The following is a 21157-nucleotide window of genomic DNA, read 5'->3' on the forward strand; positions in this document are numbered from 1 at the left end:
TATAAAGAATTCTCAAAACTCAACAATAAGAAAATGAACAACCCAACTTAAAAAAAAATGGGCAAAGAGGAGGATGCATGGCAAATAAGCACACAGGGAGATACCCGGCATCATTTGTCATCAGGGAAATGCAAATGAAAACCACCATGAGATACCACCTCACATACCGACAACCACACTAAGTGTTAGCAAGGATGCAGAGAAACTGACAACTCTCACATACTGCTGGTGAGAATGTAGAACGGCACAGGATTCTGGAAAACAGCTTAGCAGTTTCTTATGGCTCTACCATATGATTCAGTCATTCTACTTCTAGGCATTTACCAAAGAGAAAAGACAGCATACGGCAATATAAGGACTTGTGTTTAAGTGTTTACAGCAACTTTATTTGAAATACTAAAAAATTGGAAATTATCTAACTGCCCCTCAACAGGTGAATGGATAAACAAACTAGGGTACATGCATACAATGGAATACTACTCAGCAATAAAAATAATAAATTATTGATACATGAGAATAACATGGGTGAATCTCAAAATAATTGTGCTGAGAAAAAGACACCAGATCACGCCCACCAAAAAGAGCATATATATTGTATTAATTCCATTTTATATAAAACTCTAGAAATGGGATGCTGGGGTGGCTCAGTTGGTTAAGTGTCTGACTCTTGATCTGGGCTCAGGTCATGATCTTACGGTTGTGAGATTGAGCCCCATGTTAGGCTCTGTGCTGACAGGGTGGAGCCTACTTGGGATATTCTCTCTCTCTCTCTCTCTCTCTCTCTCTCTCTCTCTCTCATTCCCTCTTCCCCTCCCTGCTTGCATGCTCTCTCTCTCAAAAAAAATAAACACTAAAAAAAAAAACCAAAACAACAACCTAGAAATCTACAGCGAGAAAAAGCAGATCCATGGTCCATGGTTGCCTAAAGAGGGGCAAAAAGGAGGGATAACAAAGGACATAAGGAAACTTCCAGATATAGTGCATATGTTCACTATCTTGACTACAAAGATGATTTCAAGGGTGCATACAAGTGACAAAATTTATTAAACTGTACACTTTAAATGTATGCTGCTTATTATATGTCAAATATATCTTCAAAAGCTGTTCAAAAGGAAAGAAATTCTATTTTATTCTTAGAAAAAACCCTTTTTTTTCTTATGCTTTACCTCATCCTTAGAAAATGCTATGACATAGGAAAGCTTCTTGCCCCACCCTACTTCATAAAGGAGTGGCTTATCACAGACATCTTCACATGCATCACAGTGCAGCCACCGCTGCTGAGAAGGTGAATAGACTTCTGTCCAGACATGGTCTACTCAAGTAAGACACAAGAAAACAGCAGGAAGAAAGAATATAAAAGTTAAGTTTATAAAACCAGAATGATTTCCAACAACTACATACAAACTGCTAAGATAAGGATCGTATAATAATTTCTAACAGTCTAAATTTTAGCTAATAGGACTGAGCATTTTTGGGGCACACAAAACTCCAGAACATTTGTTTTCATTTCTCTCTTTGAAACCCTTAAAAATATTTTTGGAAAATGTCCTTTAAGGTGGTTAGTTTTAAGTGTCATTAAAAATTATGTGAACCATAACTCTAAAAGGGTGAACATATTGAACAACGGCATCAGAAACATGGGCCTCAGCTTTTGCTAATGTGGAGCTAATGCCACTTTGGAAACTGCAGTCTCTCTTGACGTTTACGACTCAGAACAGGTAGGAGGCCCCCCAAAGGATCTCTGGCTATTGATGTTCTATATTTGACTGTAAGAGAACAGTAACTCTTAAGTGAAGGTTTCATTTTATCCTACAAAACAACAGAAACACAAGAAAATTCTAAGAACAAGGAAAACAACTTTTTAACATGTAGATGATAAATCATTTCTAAATAAGAACAACATAAATTTCACAAGGCTTTTATTACATTTTTTTTTGTACACTGAGGTTTAAGATTACTATGTCTTTTATACTAATCTCTACAAAAGTAAAGGTTTCTACAGCATATTACATGTTATTACTCATACAGAAAAAGCACTGTTACAAATGTCATGGTAAATGGTTAATAAAAGAATGTTTATAGGCCATGTTTAAAGTACCAGGCAAAGTGGTAGGTGTACAACTCTATACAAAAAACTTACAAGGTTGGTATTAGTGTTATTTACAGACGGCAAATGGGAGCTCAGGCTGACAAGGCCAGAAAGTAAGAGACAAAAAGCGATGAGCCCAGCCTGTAAACCCAAACCTGAAGTGTGCACAGCTCTACTACTTTGCTCACACCACATTCCGTACCTGTATAATCCCAAACATAGCGAGCTTCAAACCCTAAGGCTCGACAGCACAGCGTAAAACAATTGGCCCACTCGCCACACCGTCCACATCTCGTTTCCAAAAGTTTCTCAGGGTTATTATACCTGTTTTAAAATAACCATAGTTATCAACTTTGCAACCAAACTCTGCAAAGGGACTGAAAGGGGGTGTTCTGCATGTAGGGCCGACTCAATCTGCACTGCAGTGAGTTCCAGTAATGAAGGGGATCCTTGGGATTCTGGCAATGGTGGTGGATTTTCAGGTTCTGTTTACCTGGCCCTGAAGATGATGTATTTTTACAGTCTGAGGGTGAAGATTAAAGCTTTTATGATAGTTTTGTACATTCGGGGGACTTGTCCTACAGCTTTAGTGTTCACTGAAGTATGTTTTCTTTTAGAATTTAGTTTGTCTTGCTCCCGGTAAAGTATTTGCTTTTTTTTAAAACGATGAGCATAACACTGGGATTCAGTTAAGTTTGTTATGTTTCGTTGTCAGTTTTTCCTGAAGTATTATTTTGCGTTAATAAGCAATGGTAACTTGCTGGCATTTTATTCAAATGTATGGTGATTTTGCTGATTTTGTACCTTTATTAATATTTGCTTTTTAATCATGTACTATATGGAACTTCATTCCTAATTGTGGTTAACATCATGGCTTGCTTTTTCACTACAGTCCCATTATTAGCTTTATATTACATGCATGGTATGAGATGAAACTCACCAAAAATTTGAAAATAAAATAAAATAAAATAACCATAGAAAAGCCTTGATTCATTATCATAATCAATAATTTAAACAATTTATATTACCTCTGTGCTAAACAGCAACATTTCTTAATTTCACATTTTTAAAAATTAATTTTTTTGTTTTTTCTTTTTTATTATCATTTATTTATTTATTTATTTTTAATTTACATCCAAGTTAGTTAGCCTATAGTGCAATAATGATTTTAGGAGTAGATTCCAGTGATTCATCCCCTTTATATAAAACCCAGTGCTCATCCCAACAAGTGCCTTCCTTAATGCTCCTTCCCATTCAGCCCATCCCACCACCTTTAGCCCTCTAGTAATCGTCAGTTTGTTCTCTGTATTTAAGTCTCTTATGTTTTGTCCCTGTCCCCAAAATTATTTTTAATTGAAATATAGTTGACATACAATTTTATATTAGCTTCATTTCACATACTTAAATAATGATTAAAGAGCCTAGAATATATGAGGCATTGTGTTAGAATCTATAGTGGAAAATGGTTAAACAGTGGTACAGCCTTAAAGGAGTTTACAGGCATTAACAGGAAGAAGGCAGAATGTGACAAAACCATATACAACAGGTCAGATTTAGTGTTACAGAGTGTGGTTGGGAGGAAAGTTTGTATTTGAACTGGGACCTGAAGGACAGATAAGATTTGGACAGGCAGAGATTCTCTAGGAAATCTGCTTAAAGCATTAGTATTATTCTAACAAGTGGTATAATTAGCTCATGTATTTAAAAGGTAAACAACTTTAACAAACTACTCAGTAAAGATTTTAAAACTTAAGTGAACTCAATTCTACTTAAAACACTACTATTCTGGGGGCGCCTGGGTGGCTCAGTCCGTTGAGCGTCCAACTTCGGCTCAGGTCATGATCTTACAGTCTGTGAGTTTGAGCCCTGCGTCGGGCTTTGTGCTAACAGCTCAGAGCCTGGAGCCTTCTTCAGATTCTGTGTCTCCCTCCCACTGCCCCTCCCCTGCTCATGCTCTGTCTCTCTCTCTCTCAAAAATAAATAAAAACATTAAAAAATTAAAAAAAAAATTAAATACTACTATAGTGTAGAATGATCTTTTTGATGGAACTTTTTTCTTCTTAACCACTTAAAGGTGCTTGCTAATTTGGAAATTATTTTTTGAAAGTGTTTGCCACAATCTTTTAAAAAGTTATTGTAATTATAATCATAAAACTGGAGAACACCAAATTTTGCATAATGCATTGAGAAGGATTTCACTGATAAAGCTAAGCAAGAAAAGTGCCCTAGCTGAGCAGAGATGTTGGCCATAAGCTTGTAGAAGGAAACCACTGCATGAATGAATTGGCTTTGCAATGATAAGTTTGCCTTAAACAGATGCCATTAAACTACTTAATTTAAATAAATTTATGACCAACATAATTAAAAGTAATTGAAAACAGATGTAAATTAAAAAAAAATTTTTTTTAACGTTTATTTATTATTGAGAGACAGACACAGAGCATGAGCAGGGAAGGGGCAGAGAGAAAGGGAGACACAGAATCTGAAGCAGGCTTCAGGCTCTGAGCTGTCAGCACAGAGCCCGATGCGGGGCTCAAACTCACAAACTGCGAGATCATGACCTGAGCTAAAGTCAGTTGCCCAACCAGCTGAGCCACCCAGGCGCCCCAAAAACAGATGTAAATTTACATGAAGCAGTAACAGTGGCAGAATTAGCACATCCTATGCCTCCTCTATATACTACTTGTGCCAAGTTGCATAACCAGCTTAGCCTAGAATTAATACTGTTCGTCATCCCAACTCTATATGTAGGACAAAACTAAGTCCCTATGTGTCCAAAATGAGGTATTTCAAAACTTGGTATCTTTTCTTGACTGATGATACGACCAATGTTTATAAGTATTGCCAATTTAAAAAATCTGATGAGAGGCTTGTGAATTAAAGGATGAAAAAAGTTAATTGAAAAGTTCAAACTTCCTTAGTTTAAAATTTAAATAATGAGGATACATTAGATTGGGTGGGGAAGGCACCTGATTAAAATTCTGTCGTTAATATGATGGCATTATACTTCTACCTTCCATATTAGCATCTGATGATTATTTTATGTACCTCATTGTGTTTACTATCACAATGTATCAGTAGTATTATTAATGTCATTAGTGTTATTTTTATGTGCTATCAATTATTAATAAAGTTATCAGAAAGTTACAAGTTATGTAATTAAAAGAACAATACAAGATTTACAGCATTAGGGCAGCTGGGTGATTTAGTCAGTTAAGCAACTGACTCTTGGTTTCGGCTCTGGTCATGATCTCGCAGTTTCATGAGAGCCTTATGTTGGGCTCTGCACTGACAGCGTGGAGACTGCTTGGGATTCTCTCTCCCAACTCACTCTCTGCCCCTCCCCCAGTCATGCTGTCTCTTTCAAATAAGAAACTTAAAAGAAAATATTTAAAAAAAAAAAGATTTATAGCATTAAATGTGCTAAGACCACACTTTATTTATTTATTTAAATTTATTAATTTATTTATTTTTCAGAGAGCCCAAGCTGGGGAGGGGCAGAGAGAGGGGGACAGAGGATTTGAAACAGGCTTTGCACTCACAAGCTGACAGCAGTGAGCCTGATGAGGGGCTCTAACTCATGAACCATGAGATCACGTCCTGAGCCCAAGTTGGATGCTTAACTGACTGAGCCATCCAGGTGCCTCTACACTCAATATATGCTAGAGAAAGAGTAAACAAAATTTTCCTATAAAAAGACAGTAACTGGGGTGCCTGGGTGGCTCAGTCGGTTAAGTGTCCAACTTTGTCTGAGGTCATGATCTCACGGTTTGTGAGTTAGAGCCCCACGTTGGGCTCTTTCTGACAGCTCAGAGCCCGGAACTGGTTTGGATTCTGTGTCTCCCTCTCTCTCTCTGCCCCTTCCTTGCTTGTGCTCGGTCTCTCTCCATTTCTTTCTCTCAAAAATAAATAAACAATCAAAAAAAATTTTTAAGACAGTAATTACTTTAGACTTTGTAGGCCATATGGCCACTGTTGCCAGTATTCAACCCTGACATTATAATGTGAAAGGAGTTACAGACCATAAGCACACAAATCAGAATAAATGTGTTCCAGTATTTACAAAAATAGGATGTGGGCTGGACTTACCCTACCAGCCATAGCTTGCTGACCTCTGTCTTAGAGGAATATATTTCTAATAATTAAAAAGCTCATTTAATAAAAATTCTTTTCTAACCATTCCATTAAGAGATCACTCTGACTTTACTGTCCAGTGGACACTCACCTTGGGAATCGATTGCTGAACTGGCATGTATCACAGTAATGATCTTCTACTCTGTTCGCACCCCACTTCAGTTCATCATCATTGGGAAATAATGATTCACCTCTAGACTTAGTCTGGCCACCACATTTGCTGCACAAAATGTCATTCACCCATTGAAAAAATTCTTCCTTAAACCAGTGTAAAAGCTCCAGCAGAAGAAAATCCTCCTCACTTACATCAGTACCTGAGAAGTTAAAACAGAACCAAGTAAGATCTGAAGCTGACAAAAACTAAAAATACACACACACACATATTTTATTCTAAAATATGGAGCTGAAATATATGAAAATATAAGATGATCTAAAAGGTATTCTCAAATATGATGCAAGAAAAGAACTGTCAGCATATCGTGAATCAGGATGAAATACGACATAATGCCTTGCACATTTATAGCAGTATGCCATTTACCACCATAACTGACATTATGTACTAAAGTGAGCTGAATGTAACCACCTCTCAGGGAACTATGGTTAATGTGGAATTGATCTTGAAACACAGGGAGGTAAGAAAATCATTCTGATTCTTAAAAATATTTAAAAATGACTATATTCAATTTGTTATCAGGTATATATACCAGTAAACATGAAACAATCACAAAATCACAAGCAGAAATCAGAGAATTCCAGACACCTAAAAAATCACCCTATCAACTTTTCTTAGTCTTTCAACTACACAATGTAATCTATCTGTGGACACTCACCACACATCAACTAAAAAGAGAACAATGCCTACAATGTATGTAACAACCCCAGCAGGTATGTATGGCCTGTTAATATTATATCTACTTTAAAAAGATTTCTCTTGATCATATTCAAGACTGTGGTATCTTTGGAAAGAAGGGAAGGAGAGGAGAAATGAATCTAGAAGACATATCTAGGGAGTTCTCATTTCTATCTTTTCATGTTTTATTATTAAGAAGTGATAATAAAACATACTTGAAGGAAATATATGGCATAACGTTAAGATCTAATAAAGTTCAATGCTGGTCATAGGTGTTTTTGTATTTCTGTTTGATACAGTTCAAAATAGAAAAAAACTGTATTATACAAAAACCTAGAGACTATAAAGGCTAGAAACAGATTATGTTCCCGGATGGGAAAACAATATTCTAAAGTTGTTAATTATCTACTAATTAATCTGTAATTTAATGTAATACCAATTAAAATTAAAAATAATTACAAATTTTATGTAATTAAAATTTATAAAGTAATTTTTCATAAAATTTGACAAACTGCAAATTCACATGAAAGACAAAATGGTCAACATAACTTTGAATAAGAACAATAAGATAAATTCATCTAATACATGTCAAAACACATTACAAAATCACAAAAATAATTAAAATATTGTGATATTGGTGAAAAATAGACAAAGTAGATTACTGAAACAAAGGAAGACTCCTGAAAAATAGATTTTTAAGTGATACATAATATCTGATGAAGTTAGCCTTTCAAAGTAGTTCTAAGAGGATGGACGATTCAATAAATGATTTGGGGGGCGCCTGGGTGGCTCAGTAGGTTGAGCACCCGACTTCAGCTCAGGTCATGATCTCACGGTTTGTGGGTTCAAGCCCGATGTCGGGCTCTGTGCTGACAGGTCGGAGCCTGGAGCCTGCTTCAGGTTCTGTGTCTCCCTCTCTCTGCCCCTTCCCCACTCATGCTCTGTCTCTCTCTGTCTCTCAAAAATGAATAAACGTTAAAAAAATTTTTTTTAAATAAAAATAATGATTTGGGTACAACAGAATTTACATAACATACTGAGAGGAGGAATACTATAAAGGCAGAAATTGCAAAAGAACACGTTTATGGCTTTGTGGTATAGAAGGGCCTTCTTAAGCAAGATGCAGATTGTGAAATTAATAATGGAAAAAAAATAAATTTTCTTATATTAACTTTGTAACATGAATTTCAAAAGATATACCACATGAAATTAAACAAAGAACACTACATGAAATTAAACAAAGAACACTGGGAGGAAAAAAAGTAACATGTTTAACAAAGAAAAGTACGCAGAATATATATAGAACTTCTATAAATCGTTAAGAATATTAGCAAACCCATTAGATAAATTCAAAGTCCATAAAAGAAGTCCAATAATTTCATTAAGTGGAAACAAATACTCTCAAGACACTTTTTATGTACAATGGAAGGCAATTTGTTTGGCAGGATCCATTACAGTATAAAAGTATCAACACATCCTTGACATTTATATTTATCCCAGAGAAACACTTGTGCATATATATACACCAGGAGGCATGCTTTACAGGAATTCTCACTGCAGGAATACTTAGAATAGAAAAAAAAAAATGGTAAATAATCTCCATGTTTATCAATAGGGAACTGTATACATAATAGTACATGCATACTATAGAACACTATGGAGAGTTAAAAAGATTTTTAAAACACATTAGTAAATGAAAAACATCAAGAAACTGAAGATCTATGGGATGATAAATTTTATGTAAATCCACACAGCTTAAACTATTTTTACACGTAACTATGGGTGTATTTCCTATGTATTAACATACGAAAAGATATGAAAAGGAACACATCATATGATAATAGCTGTTAACCTATGGAAGAGATGTGACTGATTGGCAGGGAGAGTCTAGCTTCTTTTTTTTTTTAATGCATTTTTAAATAAAGTTTATTTATTTTTGAGAGAGAGAGTGCGTGTGCTGGGGAGGGGCAGGGAGAGAGGGGGAACAGAAGATCTGAAGCTGTCAGCACAGAGTCTGATGCGGGACTCAAATCCACAAACCATGAGATCATGACCTAAGCTGAAGTTGGATGCTTAACTTGACTGAGCCGCCTAGCTTTCCAAATCTAGCTCTACTTATATAATATGAAAGTTGGTATTAGATTAAAAATGAGCTTGAGAAATATAGCACTGCCATCCTTCTCCATCAAGTGCCTACAGCAGAGTAATCTTTTAAAAAATGCAAGGTAGATTATGTCACTTAAAACCCTCCACTGGGTTTCCATCTCACTCAGGATACAGTTCAGTTTCTACTCTTGCCCTTTCTTACCACAGTTGGTCTCCTCTGGTAGGCTGAAAAATGGTCCACCAAAAGATACACATATTTTTTTTTAAGATAAGCATATTCTAACCCCTGGAGTCTCTAACTCCTAACATAGCAAAAAAACAAAAAACAAAACAAAACAAAACAAAACTTTGAAGATATGATTAAGGATATGGAGATGTGGGATTATACTGGATTATCTGGGTGGGCCCTAAATGCATGCTGTACCCTTAAAAGAGGGAAGCAGAGGGAAATTCTACACATACACAGAAGGTGATGTGATAGTGGAACAGAAAGAGATAATGAGACCCTGTTGACACCTTGATTTCAACCCAGCGATTCTGATTATGGACTTGCGGCTTCCAGAACTGCAAGTGAATACATTCCTGTTGTTTTAGGTCACCAAGTTTGTGACCGCTTGTTACAGCAGACACAGGAAACTAATGTACCCCCTTTACTTCTCTGACCTCTGTCTTGTTCATTCTGTGGCAGGCACCATGTCCTCCCTGCCATCCCTTATAGGGACCAAGTTCACCTGCACCGCGGGGAGCCTTTGCAGTTGTTGGTTCCCCCTAACTGCAGTGGAAATCCCTGCTTTCCAGAGAAGACTTTCCTGACAACTCTATACAAACAGCATCCTTCCTAGTCACTCTCTATTCTGTTATCCTGATTTGTTTGTCTTCCCAGCACTTACCACTACGCGCTCTATTTGCGTATTGGGTTTTTTTTAGTCTCTCACCCAATGACAGCAGACTTTGCTCTGTTCACTGCTGTATCCCCAACACCTTGAACTGTGCTTGTCATGCATTAAATACCTGAATGAATGGTGGAAGGACTAAACAAACAAGTCTCATAATATTACTTAGAATTAATACTGTTCACCAAATAGTCCTTATCAAAATGGGAAAAGAAGGGTAAGGAAGACAGAATACTTGTATTTCTGCATTCTAGGTACTGCAGCCTCCCAGCCAGAAGTAGAACTGGCACACAGAGTGTGAGGCCCACCAGGGACAGTGCTCCTTGATCAAGCAATATCCTTAATTATGGCTCAGAGAAATGCAAGTGGAATCCTGTCTGTAGAGGATAAGAGCTCAGAAAGCTCAGAGTTATGGGGCTTAAAGGAAGGTTTGACTTAGATGCTAAATTCTTTTTTGTTGTGTGCCTGTGTTTGGTTTTTTTGTTTGTTTGTTTTAGATGGTAAATTCTGGGAAAATATGGAGAATATATTAGAGTGTGGAGTGTATATTTTAAAATTATAATCAAGACTTCAAGGGGGTGCCCGGGTGGCTCAGTTGGTTAAGTGCCTAACTCCTGATTTTGGCTCAGGTTGTGATCTCATGGTTTGTGAGACTGAGCCCTGCATTGAGCTCTTCTGACAACATGGAGCCTGCTTTGGATTCTCTCTCTCCCTCTCTCTGCCCCTCCCCTGTGCACTCTTTCTCTCAAATAAATAAACCTAAAAAAAAAAAAAGACTTTAGATTAATAAATTTAGCATCTTCAAAAACAACATACGAATAGATTTCTGGTAATTTTTCAGTGACAAAAATAAAATCAACAACTTTAGGTCTTAACTCCATCCTATGAAAACCAGACATTAGTGTACAAAAGAGGGAATAAGAAGAGAACCCATTGGGGCGCCTGAGTGGCTCAGTCGGCTGAGTGTCTGACTTTGGCTTAGGTGATGATCTCGTGGGTTGGGAGTCTGAACCCCACATTGGGCTCTGTGCTGACACCTTGGAGCCTGCAGCCTGCTTCAAATTCTATGTCTCCCTCTCTCTGTCCCTCTGTCACTCGCAAGAACATTAAATAAACATAAAAACAAAAAGAGAAGAGAACCAGTAAAACATCTGTCTAGGTAGCCTCATCCTTAGACACACCTTAATACTCAACATTTTTCCTCCCATGTCTTCATATTCAATTCAGTAGGCCAACATATATTTTATTTCACTTTTCTAAAATGACAGGGTTCTTCCTCTTCGAAATAGGTGTTTCACCTATATTTGGAACACTCAATCATGACAACTCTTCAGTCTTTCAAGCCAGAGCTATGAAATCACACTTCTCTGAGCCTCAACTATCTCTAAAGGTATCTCAGCGGGCAGTGTTCCAAGGTTCTCACTTCTGCTTCAAACCAGAACACTTTTCCTAGTCAGAAACCCAGAAGATTTAATTTGAGGAGGAAATGAAAAAACAAACAGATAACACACCAAAAAAACCCACAATGAAAGAAAATCACCAACCTGGACAAAGGAGGCTTTGTAATCATCTCAGTGCCAAAGGTGCTCCTTGCCATACAACATCCATCTGCCAATACTTTATTTACAGGATTCTGATTTATTTAGGATGGCAATGCATTAGCTAAAAAGACTACAGGTCCCAGCCTCCCTTGGAGCTAAATGAGGCCAAATGACGAAGATTGGTGTGAGATGCCAAGGAAGGCTGCTTCAAGAGAACAGGCTCAGCTTAGAGGTACCTTTTGCTTTCTCTGCTTTTCTTCTTCCTGATGCCTGGTCTGCGGATATAATGGCTGGAGCTTTAGCAGTCACCTTGGACTATGAGACGTAACTTGCGGAATGGAAACCATGTATGCCGGCACCAAAAGATGAAAGAACCTAGGCTTCTGATAATGTCTCAGAGCCTACCAGTAGCATCAGACTGCCTCCCTCAATAATTTCTTACATGAGAAAATAAATCTTAAGCCACTGGGGTCAAATCCCATTGCTCACAGCCCACTCTAACCTGAAAAAATACAGCCATTATGTCTGTAATACCACTTATTTCACTATATATTTGGATTTCTCCCACTTATTACTCTTACTCTTTCATCTTTCAGTACCCTACTGTTTTTGTAGAACAGCAGCATCCAATAGAACTTTCAGCAATAATGGAAATAGTTCATATCCACACTGTCCGACAGGGTGGCCACAAATCACTTGTGGTTAATGAGCACTTAAAATGTGTTCATGTACTCATTAGTACATTAGTAACTAAAGAACAGGATTTTTAACTTTTTTAATTTAAGTGTGAGAGGATATATAGATAAATCTTAAGTCATACTCTGATGAGATGAAGTTATAGATGTCTTATCTTATTCCTATTTTCCAAATCTTCTACCAAAAAGCCACATATTACCTTTATAATTAGAGGGAAAACATGCCAGGCAAATGTCAGCAGGGACACTGCTGTGTCTCCCCTGCGGGGCTTAGCCCAATGACTCACACACAAAACACGCTTCAGTTAGTACCTATTAGACAGGCATTTATGTCAGGCATTATCTAAAGGAGCACAGTACTTTAAAGTGGACAGGGTCTTTGTGATCACATATTAATAAGCATTCTTATCTCATAAATAGTAAAAATCTATTAATCCAACATGAAGAATTGTCTCAAGGTCTCATAACAATGTTGCTGAATTTAGACTAAGGCCCAGACTGGTCATCAAATACAAGGAAATGACACAGTATAATACTATAATAAAGACAAAACTACCAAAATACAATGGGCAGCAAAATATCTTCATGATATATGTAAGAAGTGATTAAATGATTAAAAAAGGAAAAGAGACACACAGTTAATCCCTCTGAGAGACTTCTGGTTTTAGCTCTAACACGTAAAGAGCTTAGAGTTTTCATTCGCATTGTTACAACAGTAAAAAACTGAATAAACCAAAATCACTGACTTTTCTTGAGTTCAGAAGAGTTCACAGGGCAAACTGTCACCCTGAAATCTGGAGAAACAGACAAATACAGAGAATCACAACCAGCATCTGCTATATGGAAAATAAGCCACCAGAGTCATAAATTGGTAAGAAACACTTAAATGGTAATTTTGACAAACTGCTGGAGGCTGAATATGGACTAGCTTGAATAAGAAACACAGTCTTAGGAGGGATTCCTAACACGTTTGAGGGTTTTCCCTCCAAGAATTCCATCAGGTTTTCTTGGTAAAGAACCAAAAAAGAGGGGCTCCTGGGTGGCTCAGTTGGTTAAGCGACTGACTCTTGATTTCAGCTTAGGTCATCATCTCACACTTGTGAGATCAAGCCCCATGTTGGGCTCTGTGCTGACAGGGCAGCGTGGAACCTGCTTGGGATTCTCTCTCTCCGTCTCCCTCTCCCTTCACCTCCCCTGCTTGAATGTGTGTGTGTATGTGTGTGCACGCTCTCAAAATAAATAAATTAAAAAAAGAAAAGATTCCTTCATAGCTCTGGGAAGGAGAGGAGAAGATTAAGAATTGTAAAGTATACCCAGATTATTCTCTACAATTAAGGCCTATTCTTCAGGGAAAAAAGATTTTACCAGAGCCTTTTCTGAAGTGGGGAAAGGGGACTTCCCTGGCCCTAGCCGTCTCTAGCCTTCTTATCTTGCCTATGGGGGGGAAAAGTTAAGAAAGACTTGGGAAGGTCACAAGCCTGAGGATACAGACCCACTAAAACTTAATTGAGATTTACTCAGAAGATGACAGAGGGCTTCTCCTCCCCTCTGCATTATACCAACAATGCTCTAGTGTAAAAAAAATGGAATACACTAAAAGATACAGACTCTAAGGAGTTCTTAGGAAAGCCCAAAGACAAGAGGGAAGACAAGAATACCAGAGGAAATCTGAAGCTTCTGACACCTATGGCAAACATTAAACATAGCCCAACTCCTCATTAAATGGACATAAAACCTTACATAAAAGGCCTATTCACCTCAGCTCCTATTACCCAATACATCATGTCCAACTTCCAACAAAATGTTAAGATTTGCTAAAAGGCATGAAAAACAGTCTGAAGAGACAAAGCAAGTATCAGAACTACTCAGATATGGCACAGATTTTGGAATTAACAGACAAAAAATTTAAAATAATTATGATGAATATATTAGGTTTCTCATGAAAAAAGTAGACACCATGTAAGAATAGATGGATAATGTAAATAGATTTTTTTGTTGTTATTTAGAAACTTTAAAAAAAATCTAAAGGAAATGGTAGAAATCAAGAACACTTAAGAATGCCCTTCATGGGGGGGCGCCTGGGTGGCGCAGTCGGTTGGGCGTCCGACTTCAGCCAGGTCACGATCTCGCGGTCTGTGAGTTCGAGCCCCGCGTCAGGCTCTGGGCTGATGGCTCGGAGCCTGGAGCCTGTTTCCGATTCTGTGTCTCCCTCTCTCTCTGCCCCTCCCCCGTTCATGCTCTGTCTCTCTCTGTCCCAAAAATAAATAAAAAACGTTGAAAAAAAATTAAAAAAAAAAAAAAGAATGCCCTTCATGGGGGGTACCTGGGTGGCTCAGTCCATTAAGCATCCAACTTCAGCTGGAGTCATGGTCTCGCAGTTCGTGGGTTCGAGCCCCCACATTGCGCTCGGAGCCTGGAGCCTGCTTTGGATTCTGTGTCTCCCTCTCTCTGCTCCTCCCCCACTCATGCGCGCGCGCTCTCTCTCTCTCTCTCTCTCTCTCTCTCTCTCAGAAATAAAGAAACTTAAAAAAAAAAAAAAAAAAAAAAGAATGAGCTTCATAGGCTCATCAGTAGGTAAGACGTAGCCAAGGACAGTGAGCTTGCAGATAGGTTAACAGAAACTTCCCAAACTAAAAATCAAAGAGGAAAAAAAAGAATAAAGGAAAAAAAAAGAAAAGGGGCACAGGACATCCAAGAATTGCAAGAGAATCTCAAAATGGACCAGAGCACTAAGAACTGTGGGAAACTGAGGAAGAGATAGATGAAGGTAAAATAGAGTATCTTCATTTTGGAATACCAGAAGGAAAAGGGAGAAAGAAACAAAAGAAATATCTGACGCAATAATGGCCAAGAATTTTCCAAAATTAATGAGATTCCAAACCACAGATCTAGGAAGCTCAGAAACACCAACCAAGAAGCTGCACCTAGGCTTGTCATGTTCAAACTGCAGAAAACCATAGACAAAGAGAAAATCTTGAATAAAGCTGGGGATGAGGAGCTGGCAGGTGTGGGGGAACCTTAACTGTTCAAGAATAAGCATGGGGACCATAGCCAACTTCTGGTCATAAACAATGCAGGCAAGAAGACTGTGGAGTAAAATAAAGTGTTGTTGAAAGAACACTAGAACCAACCTAGAATTCTATATCCCAGTGATACTATCCTTCAAGCGGGAAGAAAAAAATAAAGGCTTTCTCAGGCAATGAAAAAGTGAGGGAATCACCTCTGACAGAGCTGCCCTGAAAGAAATATTAAAAAGAAGTTCTTCAGGAAGAAGGAAAAAGGTAAAGGTCAGAAACTCAGATCTAGAGAAAGAAAGTGTCAGAAAAGGAATATATGAAAGTAAAAGAGAATCTTGTGTTTTTCTTATCCGTGGCCTAAAAAGTAACTTGTTTAATAACAACAGCAATGTATTATTAGGTGATTGCAGTATATGACAGCAATGTCATAAGGACGGGAGGGAAGAATTGGGACAATTCTTTTAAGAGGTATCTGCACTATACATGACAAAGAATAGTGTTTTTGAAGGTGGACTTAGATTAGTTAAAACTGTTTACTAAAACTAAGGCAACCACCAAAAAAATTACATCATCCCCTAGAAAATTTAGTATTAAGAAATGATTTAGATAAAAGCTAATTACATAAAAACCCAAAGTAAAAATGCTGATGTTGGAAAAATAACTAAAATTCTAAAACCATTAATGATAACAAATAATTATTGGTTGATGAGTGTGGCAGGTATCATTCTGAGCCATTTACTTGTTCTATCTCATTTACTTTTAAAAATCACCTTTTTAAAAAAATTTTTTTACATTTATTTATTTTTGAGAAACAGAGTGAGACAAAGTGTGAGCGGGGGAGGCGCAGAGAGAGAAGGAGACAGAATCCGAAGCAGGCTCCAGGCTCTGAGCAAGTGGTCAGCACAGAGTCCGACGTGGGGTTCAAACCCACAAACTGTGGGATCATGACCTGAGCCGAAGTCAGATGCTCAACTGACTGAGCCACCCAGGTGCCCCCAAAATCAAATTTTCAAATGAAGAAATTGAGACCTAGAGATTAAATTACTGGCTCAGTGATGTACGGTAAAGTGGCAGAGCTGAATTTCTTCCCAGGCAGTTGGCTTCAAGATCCATACTCTTAATCAGTAAATACTATCTCTTTATTAACCAAAGTGAGTCAATGGTCTAATCATATAGATTAATCTTGAATGTGTTTTCTGTCTGATTCACATTAAAATTTATTAAAAATGCTGTATGTTCCACAGACTAAAGTTCTACTATACCTAAAAAAATTCACATACCAATGATTAAACTGCAAATACATACTGAAGTAAGAAAAAAAAAATGTTAATAGATGTGTCCATAAGATATGTGCAATAAAATTTTACTACTGTTTTAACTTGAGACATCAACATATTAATAGGTTAGAATTTTATGATGTATACAGCAAAAGGCATCATTTCAGTATTTCCATTTAGCAATGATGTATATTTAGCAATGAACGGTCATATAAAGCCACTACCTTTATCCAATTTTCTAGCTCTAGATAACTTTTCTTGAGATCTCCTTTTTAGTTCTTGGACTGGAATACAAGCCAGTGCTTTTTCCTGGAGAGCAAGGTTCTCATACATCAGCACATGCTGAATGTTGGACCGCAGAACTTTTAGAATGACCGAATCAGTGGTAACCTAATAGAAAAAAATACTGAAGTTAGCTTTTCTCCATATGCTACAAAAATAACACGTAACAGAAAACAATGGTTCTATGATTTCATAGATAAAGAGGAATGTATGAATTTACTGAAATACACATAACTATACTCAAAACCTTTATAAAATTAGTTTTAGGAGATACCCGTATCTGGGTCACAGTCTAAGATACGTCTATTTTTTTCCTCTGAATATATTGTATCATTGAGGATGCACTTAAACAAGAATACGCTAAATGCTTGATTACAAGTTTGGATCAACACACTGCTCTGAGCAATGCATGTGAATAATAGCTTTTCCACTTCAAATCCCTGCAAGTATCATAATTTTTGAAAAAAAAATTTTTAATGTTTATTTTTTGAGAGACAGAGAGAGTGAGCAAGTGCATGTAGAAGAGAAAATCCCAAGCAGTCTCTGCACTTTCAGTGCAGAGCCTGATGTGGGGCTCAAACTCATGAACTGTGAGATCACGAACTTAGCTGAAACCAAGACTCGGATGTTTAACTGACTGAGCCACCCAGGCACCCAGTAACATAATTTTTTAAGAAAACTCTATATGGCATTAACAAGGGAGGAGTACTCTTGAAGGGATCAGGAATTTTGAGAAATTCCTGAAGGAGAAAAACAGACACAAATGGATTAAAGGAAAAAAAACATGGCAATATGCACCCCCCCCACCCCCGCCGCCAAGAGTGGTTACACAAACTAAAAAATGTTCTCAAAATAATCCCAAGGGTAGAGGAGCCACAGGATCCAGAGCAAAAAAAGCCTTGGAACAAGCATCAGGAACACTGGCTGAGCTCTGCAGGAGGGACAGCTAGCATTTTCTCCACCCTATCCCCATCACTCCTTGTCAACAAAGAAGTATACCTCTCAGCAGTGAGGGAGGATGCTGAGACTCCCAGAAGCAAAGAAAAACTTCCAAGCTCAGAACTGCTGCTTCTGGTACAGCCTACCCTGGTAGCATGTGCTACCCCTCCCTACAATTGCTAGAAGAAGATGCTGTATTCACAGACAGGCTCGTGGGAACTCTCAAGACTCACTGCATCTGCAACAACCCAAACTGTTGAGAAGACATACTAGCATCAACATCGGAAGAACTAACCCTGTAGCCACGGCAGCAAATACAGAGACAGACTATAAAAAAGTCTATCTTCAGAGATTTGAGGGTATACTGTATTCAGCAAAAGACAACTACGGATCCTGGAAATTAAAAATTTAAACACTGAAAGGACAAAGTACAGAGGGTGTCAAACAGTAGAATAAACATAGCTAAAGAGTGATCAATTAGAAGACTGAACCAAGACATTTTCTGAGAATGTGCCAAAAAAAAAAAAAAAAAAAAAAAATCCCTCCGCCCCTGCCCAAAAAACCCAACAAATAGACACTGAGTATAAATCCAAAAGTTCCCAAATCCAGCCAACAGGAAATCTAGAAAATAGAGTAGAAAAAGTGGAGAAGAGAAACTTCTCCAAGAAATAGCAGAAACCAATAGTTGAAGAAAAGAGCCACTACGAATGGGGGGATAAAACTAGGCATATAATAGGGATATTTCATAACAGTAAATAGAAAAAATCCTAATATGCTCTAATGAATCAGACATCTCATTAGAAACATTTAAACAAAATCTTTGAAATTCTGAGGGGTTGGGGCACCTGGGTGGCATCCAACTTGGTTTCAACTCAGGTCATGATCTCATGGTTCATGAGTTCAAGCCCCACAATGGGATCCACACTGACAGTGCAGAGCCTGCTTGGGATTCTCTCTCACTCTCTCTCTGTCCCTCCCACTCCCCCCTTATAAATAAATAAATAAATAAATAAATAAATAAATAAATAAATAAATAAATAAGAAATTCTGAGGGGGGCGCCTGGGTGGCTCAGTCAGTAAGCCTCCAACTCTTGATTTCTGCTCAGGTCATGATCTCGCAGTTTGTGAGACAGAGCCCTGTGTGGGGTCTGTGCTGACAGCGCGGAGCCTCTTGGGATTCTCTCTCTTTCTCTTGCTCTCAAAAATAAATAAAGAAACATTTAAAAAAAAAAAAAGAAATTCTGAGGGAAAATGACTGGAAAACAGGATTCATACCCAGCCAAACTAATCACACAAAAGGGCACAAGAAATATGTTTTCTGATATGTAACAGTGTAGAAAGTATACCACTCCCAAATCTTATCTAAAAGAATTCTTAGGGAAGTTATTTTCCCCTCAAAATATAATATATTCAAAGTAAATAAACAGATCACCCAGTAGAAACTGAGATAAAAGAAGCAGGAACAAGTTAAAAAAATAAACTAGTAAAACCTAAGTTCTGATTATTATAAATAGTAACTGAACAGCAATATCTCAAATCTTCTCATAAAGAAGGTAGCAGGGAAGAAAGCAGAAAAAGTAAAATCTTTCTGAGGTTCCTGTCTTGTTATAACATGTTGAAAAAAATACATTTATATATCATATATACATCCATATATATACATATATATACATGTATATATATACATCCATATATACATACATATATATGTACATCCATATATACATATATATACATGTGTATATATATATGTATATATATGTGATATATAAATGTATTTTTTCTAACATGTTATATAACAAGTATATATATATATATATATATATATATAACATGTATATAACATATATATATGATATGTAAAAGTAAATATATATGTACAAAATTAAATATTTGCATTAAAAACTTAAATGCAATAGAAAACCAAAAAGATATTTAACTTTTTTTAACTTTTAAAGGGAAAATAATTGAAGAAAATGTTTTCAATATAAAACAGAAATGGGAAAAAAAACAAAAGCAAAGGACACAGGCAACACAAAATAAGATGTCAGAAATAAATTCCAATATATTAGCAGTTATGATAAATATGAACGGGTTGTATGTGTGTTTATTAACAGGTAGCCAAGGGGTGCCTGGGTGGCTCAGTTGGTTATGTGTCTGACTTCAGCTTAGGTCATGAGCTCACGGTTCAGTTCGTGGGTTCGAGCCCCACATCAGGTTCTCTGTTGTCAGCGCGGAGCCTGCTTCAGATCCTCTCTCTCCCTCTCTCTTTGCCCATCCCTTGCTTGTGCTCTCGCACTCCCTCTCAAAAATAAACAAACACTGAAAACAACTTAAAAAATAAAAATAAAAGGTAGCCATAGCCAGATTAAGTTTCAAAATACAAATTATTATCTGGCACAAAAACAGACACTCAGATCAATGGAACAGAATAGAAAACCCAGAAATGGACCCACAAATGTATGGCCAACTAATCTTTGACAAAGCAGGAAAGAATATCCGATAGAAAAAAGACAGTCTCTTCAGCAAGTGGTGCTGGGAAAACTGGACAGCAACATGCAGAACAATGAAAAGAGACCACTTTCTTACACCATACACAAAAATAAACTCAAAATGGATGAATGACCTAAATGTAAGACAGGAAGCCATCAAAATGCTCGAGGAGAAAGCAGGCAAAAACCTCTTTGACCTTGGCCGCAGCAACTTCTTACTCAACACATCTCTGGAGGCAAGGGAAACAAAAGCAAAAATGAACTATTGGGACCTCATCAAAATAAAAAGCTTCTGCACAGTGAAGGAAACAATCAACAAAACTAAAAGGCAACTGACGGCATGGGAGAAGATATTTGCAAACAACATATCAGATAAAGGGTTAGTATCCAAAAATCTATAAACAACTTATCAAATTCAACACCCAAAAAACAATTAATCCAATGAAGAAATGGGCAAAAGACATGAATAGACACTTCTCCAAAGACATCCAGATGGCCAACCAACACATGAAAAAATGCTCAACATCACTCATCATCAGGGAAATAAAAATCAAAACCACAATGAGATACCACCTCACACCTGTCAGAATGGCCAACATTAACAACTCAGGCAACAACAGATGTTGGCGAGGATGCGGAGAAAAAGGATCTCTTTTGCACTGCTGGTGGGAATGCAAACTGGTGCAGCCACTCTGGAAAACAGTCTGGAGGTTCCTCAAAAAACTAAAAATAGAACTACCCTACGACCCAGCAATTTCACCACTAGGCATTTATCCAAGGGATACAGGGGTGCTGTTTCAAAGGGACACATGCATCCCAATGTTTATAGCAGCACTATCAAC

At 37.4% G+C, this 21157-nt stretch overlaps 1 protein-coding gene across 3 annotated transcripts in view; it reads right to left on the reverse strand.

The window, feature by feature from the left end:
* The window catches only part of NGLY1 (N-glycanase 1), a 63065-nt gene that overhangs the window by 16034 nt on the left and 25874 nt on the right, over positions 1-21157 (reverse strand). For all 3 annotated transcript variants that reach the window (XM_042998452.1, XM_007097493.3, XM_042998453.1), the window contains 4 exons: positions 16827-16992; positions 6315-6537; positions 2292-2413; positions 1167-1312 (listed from right to left, as the gene is read on the reverse strand). In XM_042998452.1, coding sequence (XP_042854386.1) covers positions 1167-1312; positions 2292-2413; positions 6315-6537; positions 16827-16992 — 657 coding nt within the window. The remainder of the gene's footprint in view (positions 1-1166; positions 1313-2291; positions 2414-6314; positions 6538-16826; positions 16993-21157) is intronic.

The sequence above is a fragment of the Panthera tigris genome, chromosome C2 (genome assembly GCF_018350195.1).
Source record: "Panthera tigris isolate Pti1 chromosome C2, P.tigris_Pti1_mat1.1, whole genome shotgun sequence".
Lineage (NCBI taxonomy): Eukaryota > Metazoa > Chordata > Mammalia > Carnivora > Felidae > Panthera > Panthera tigris.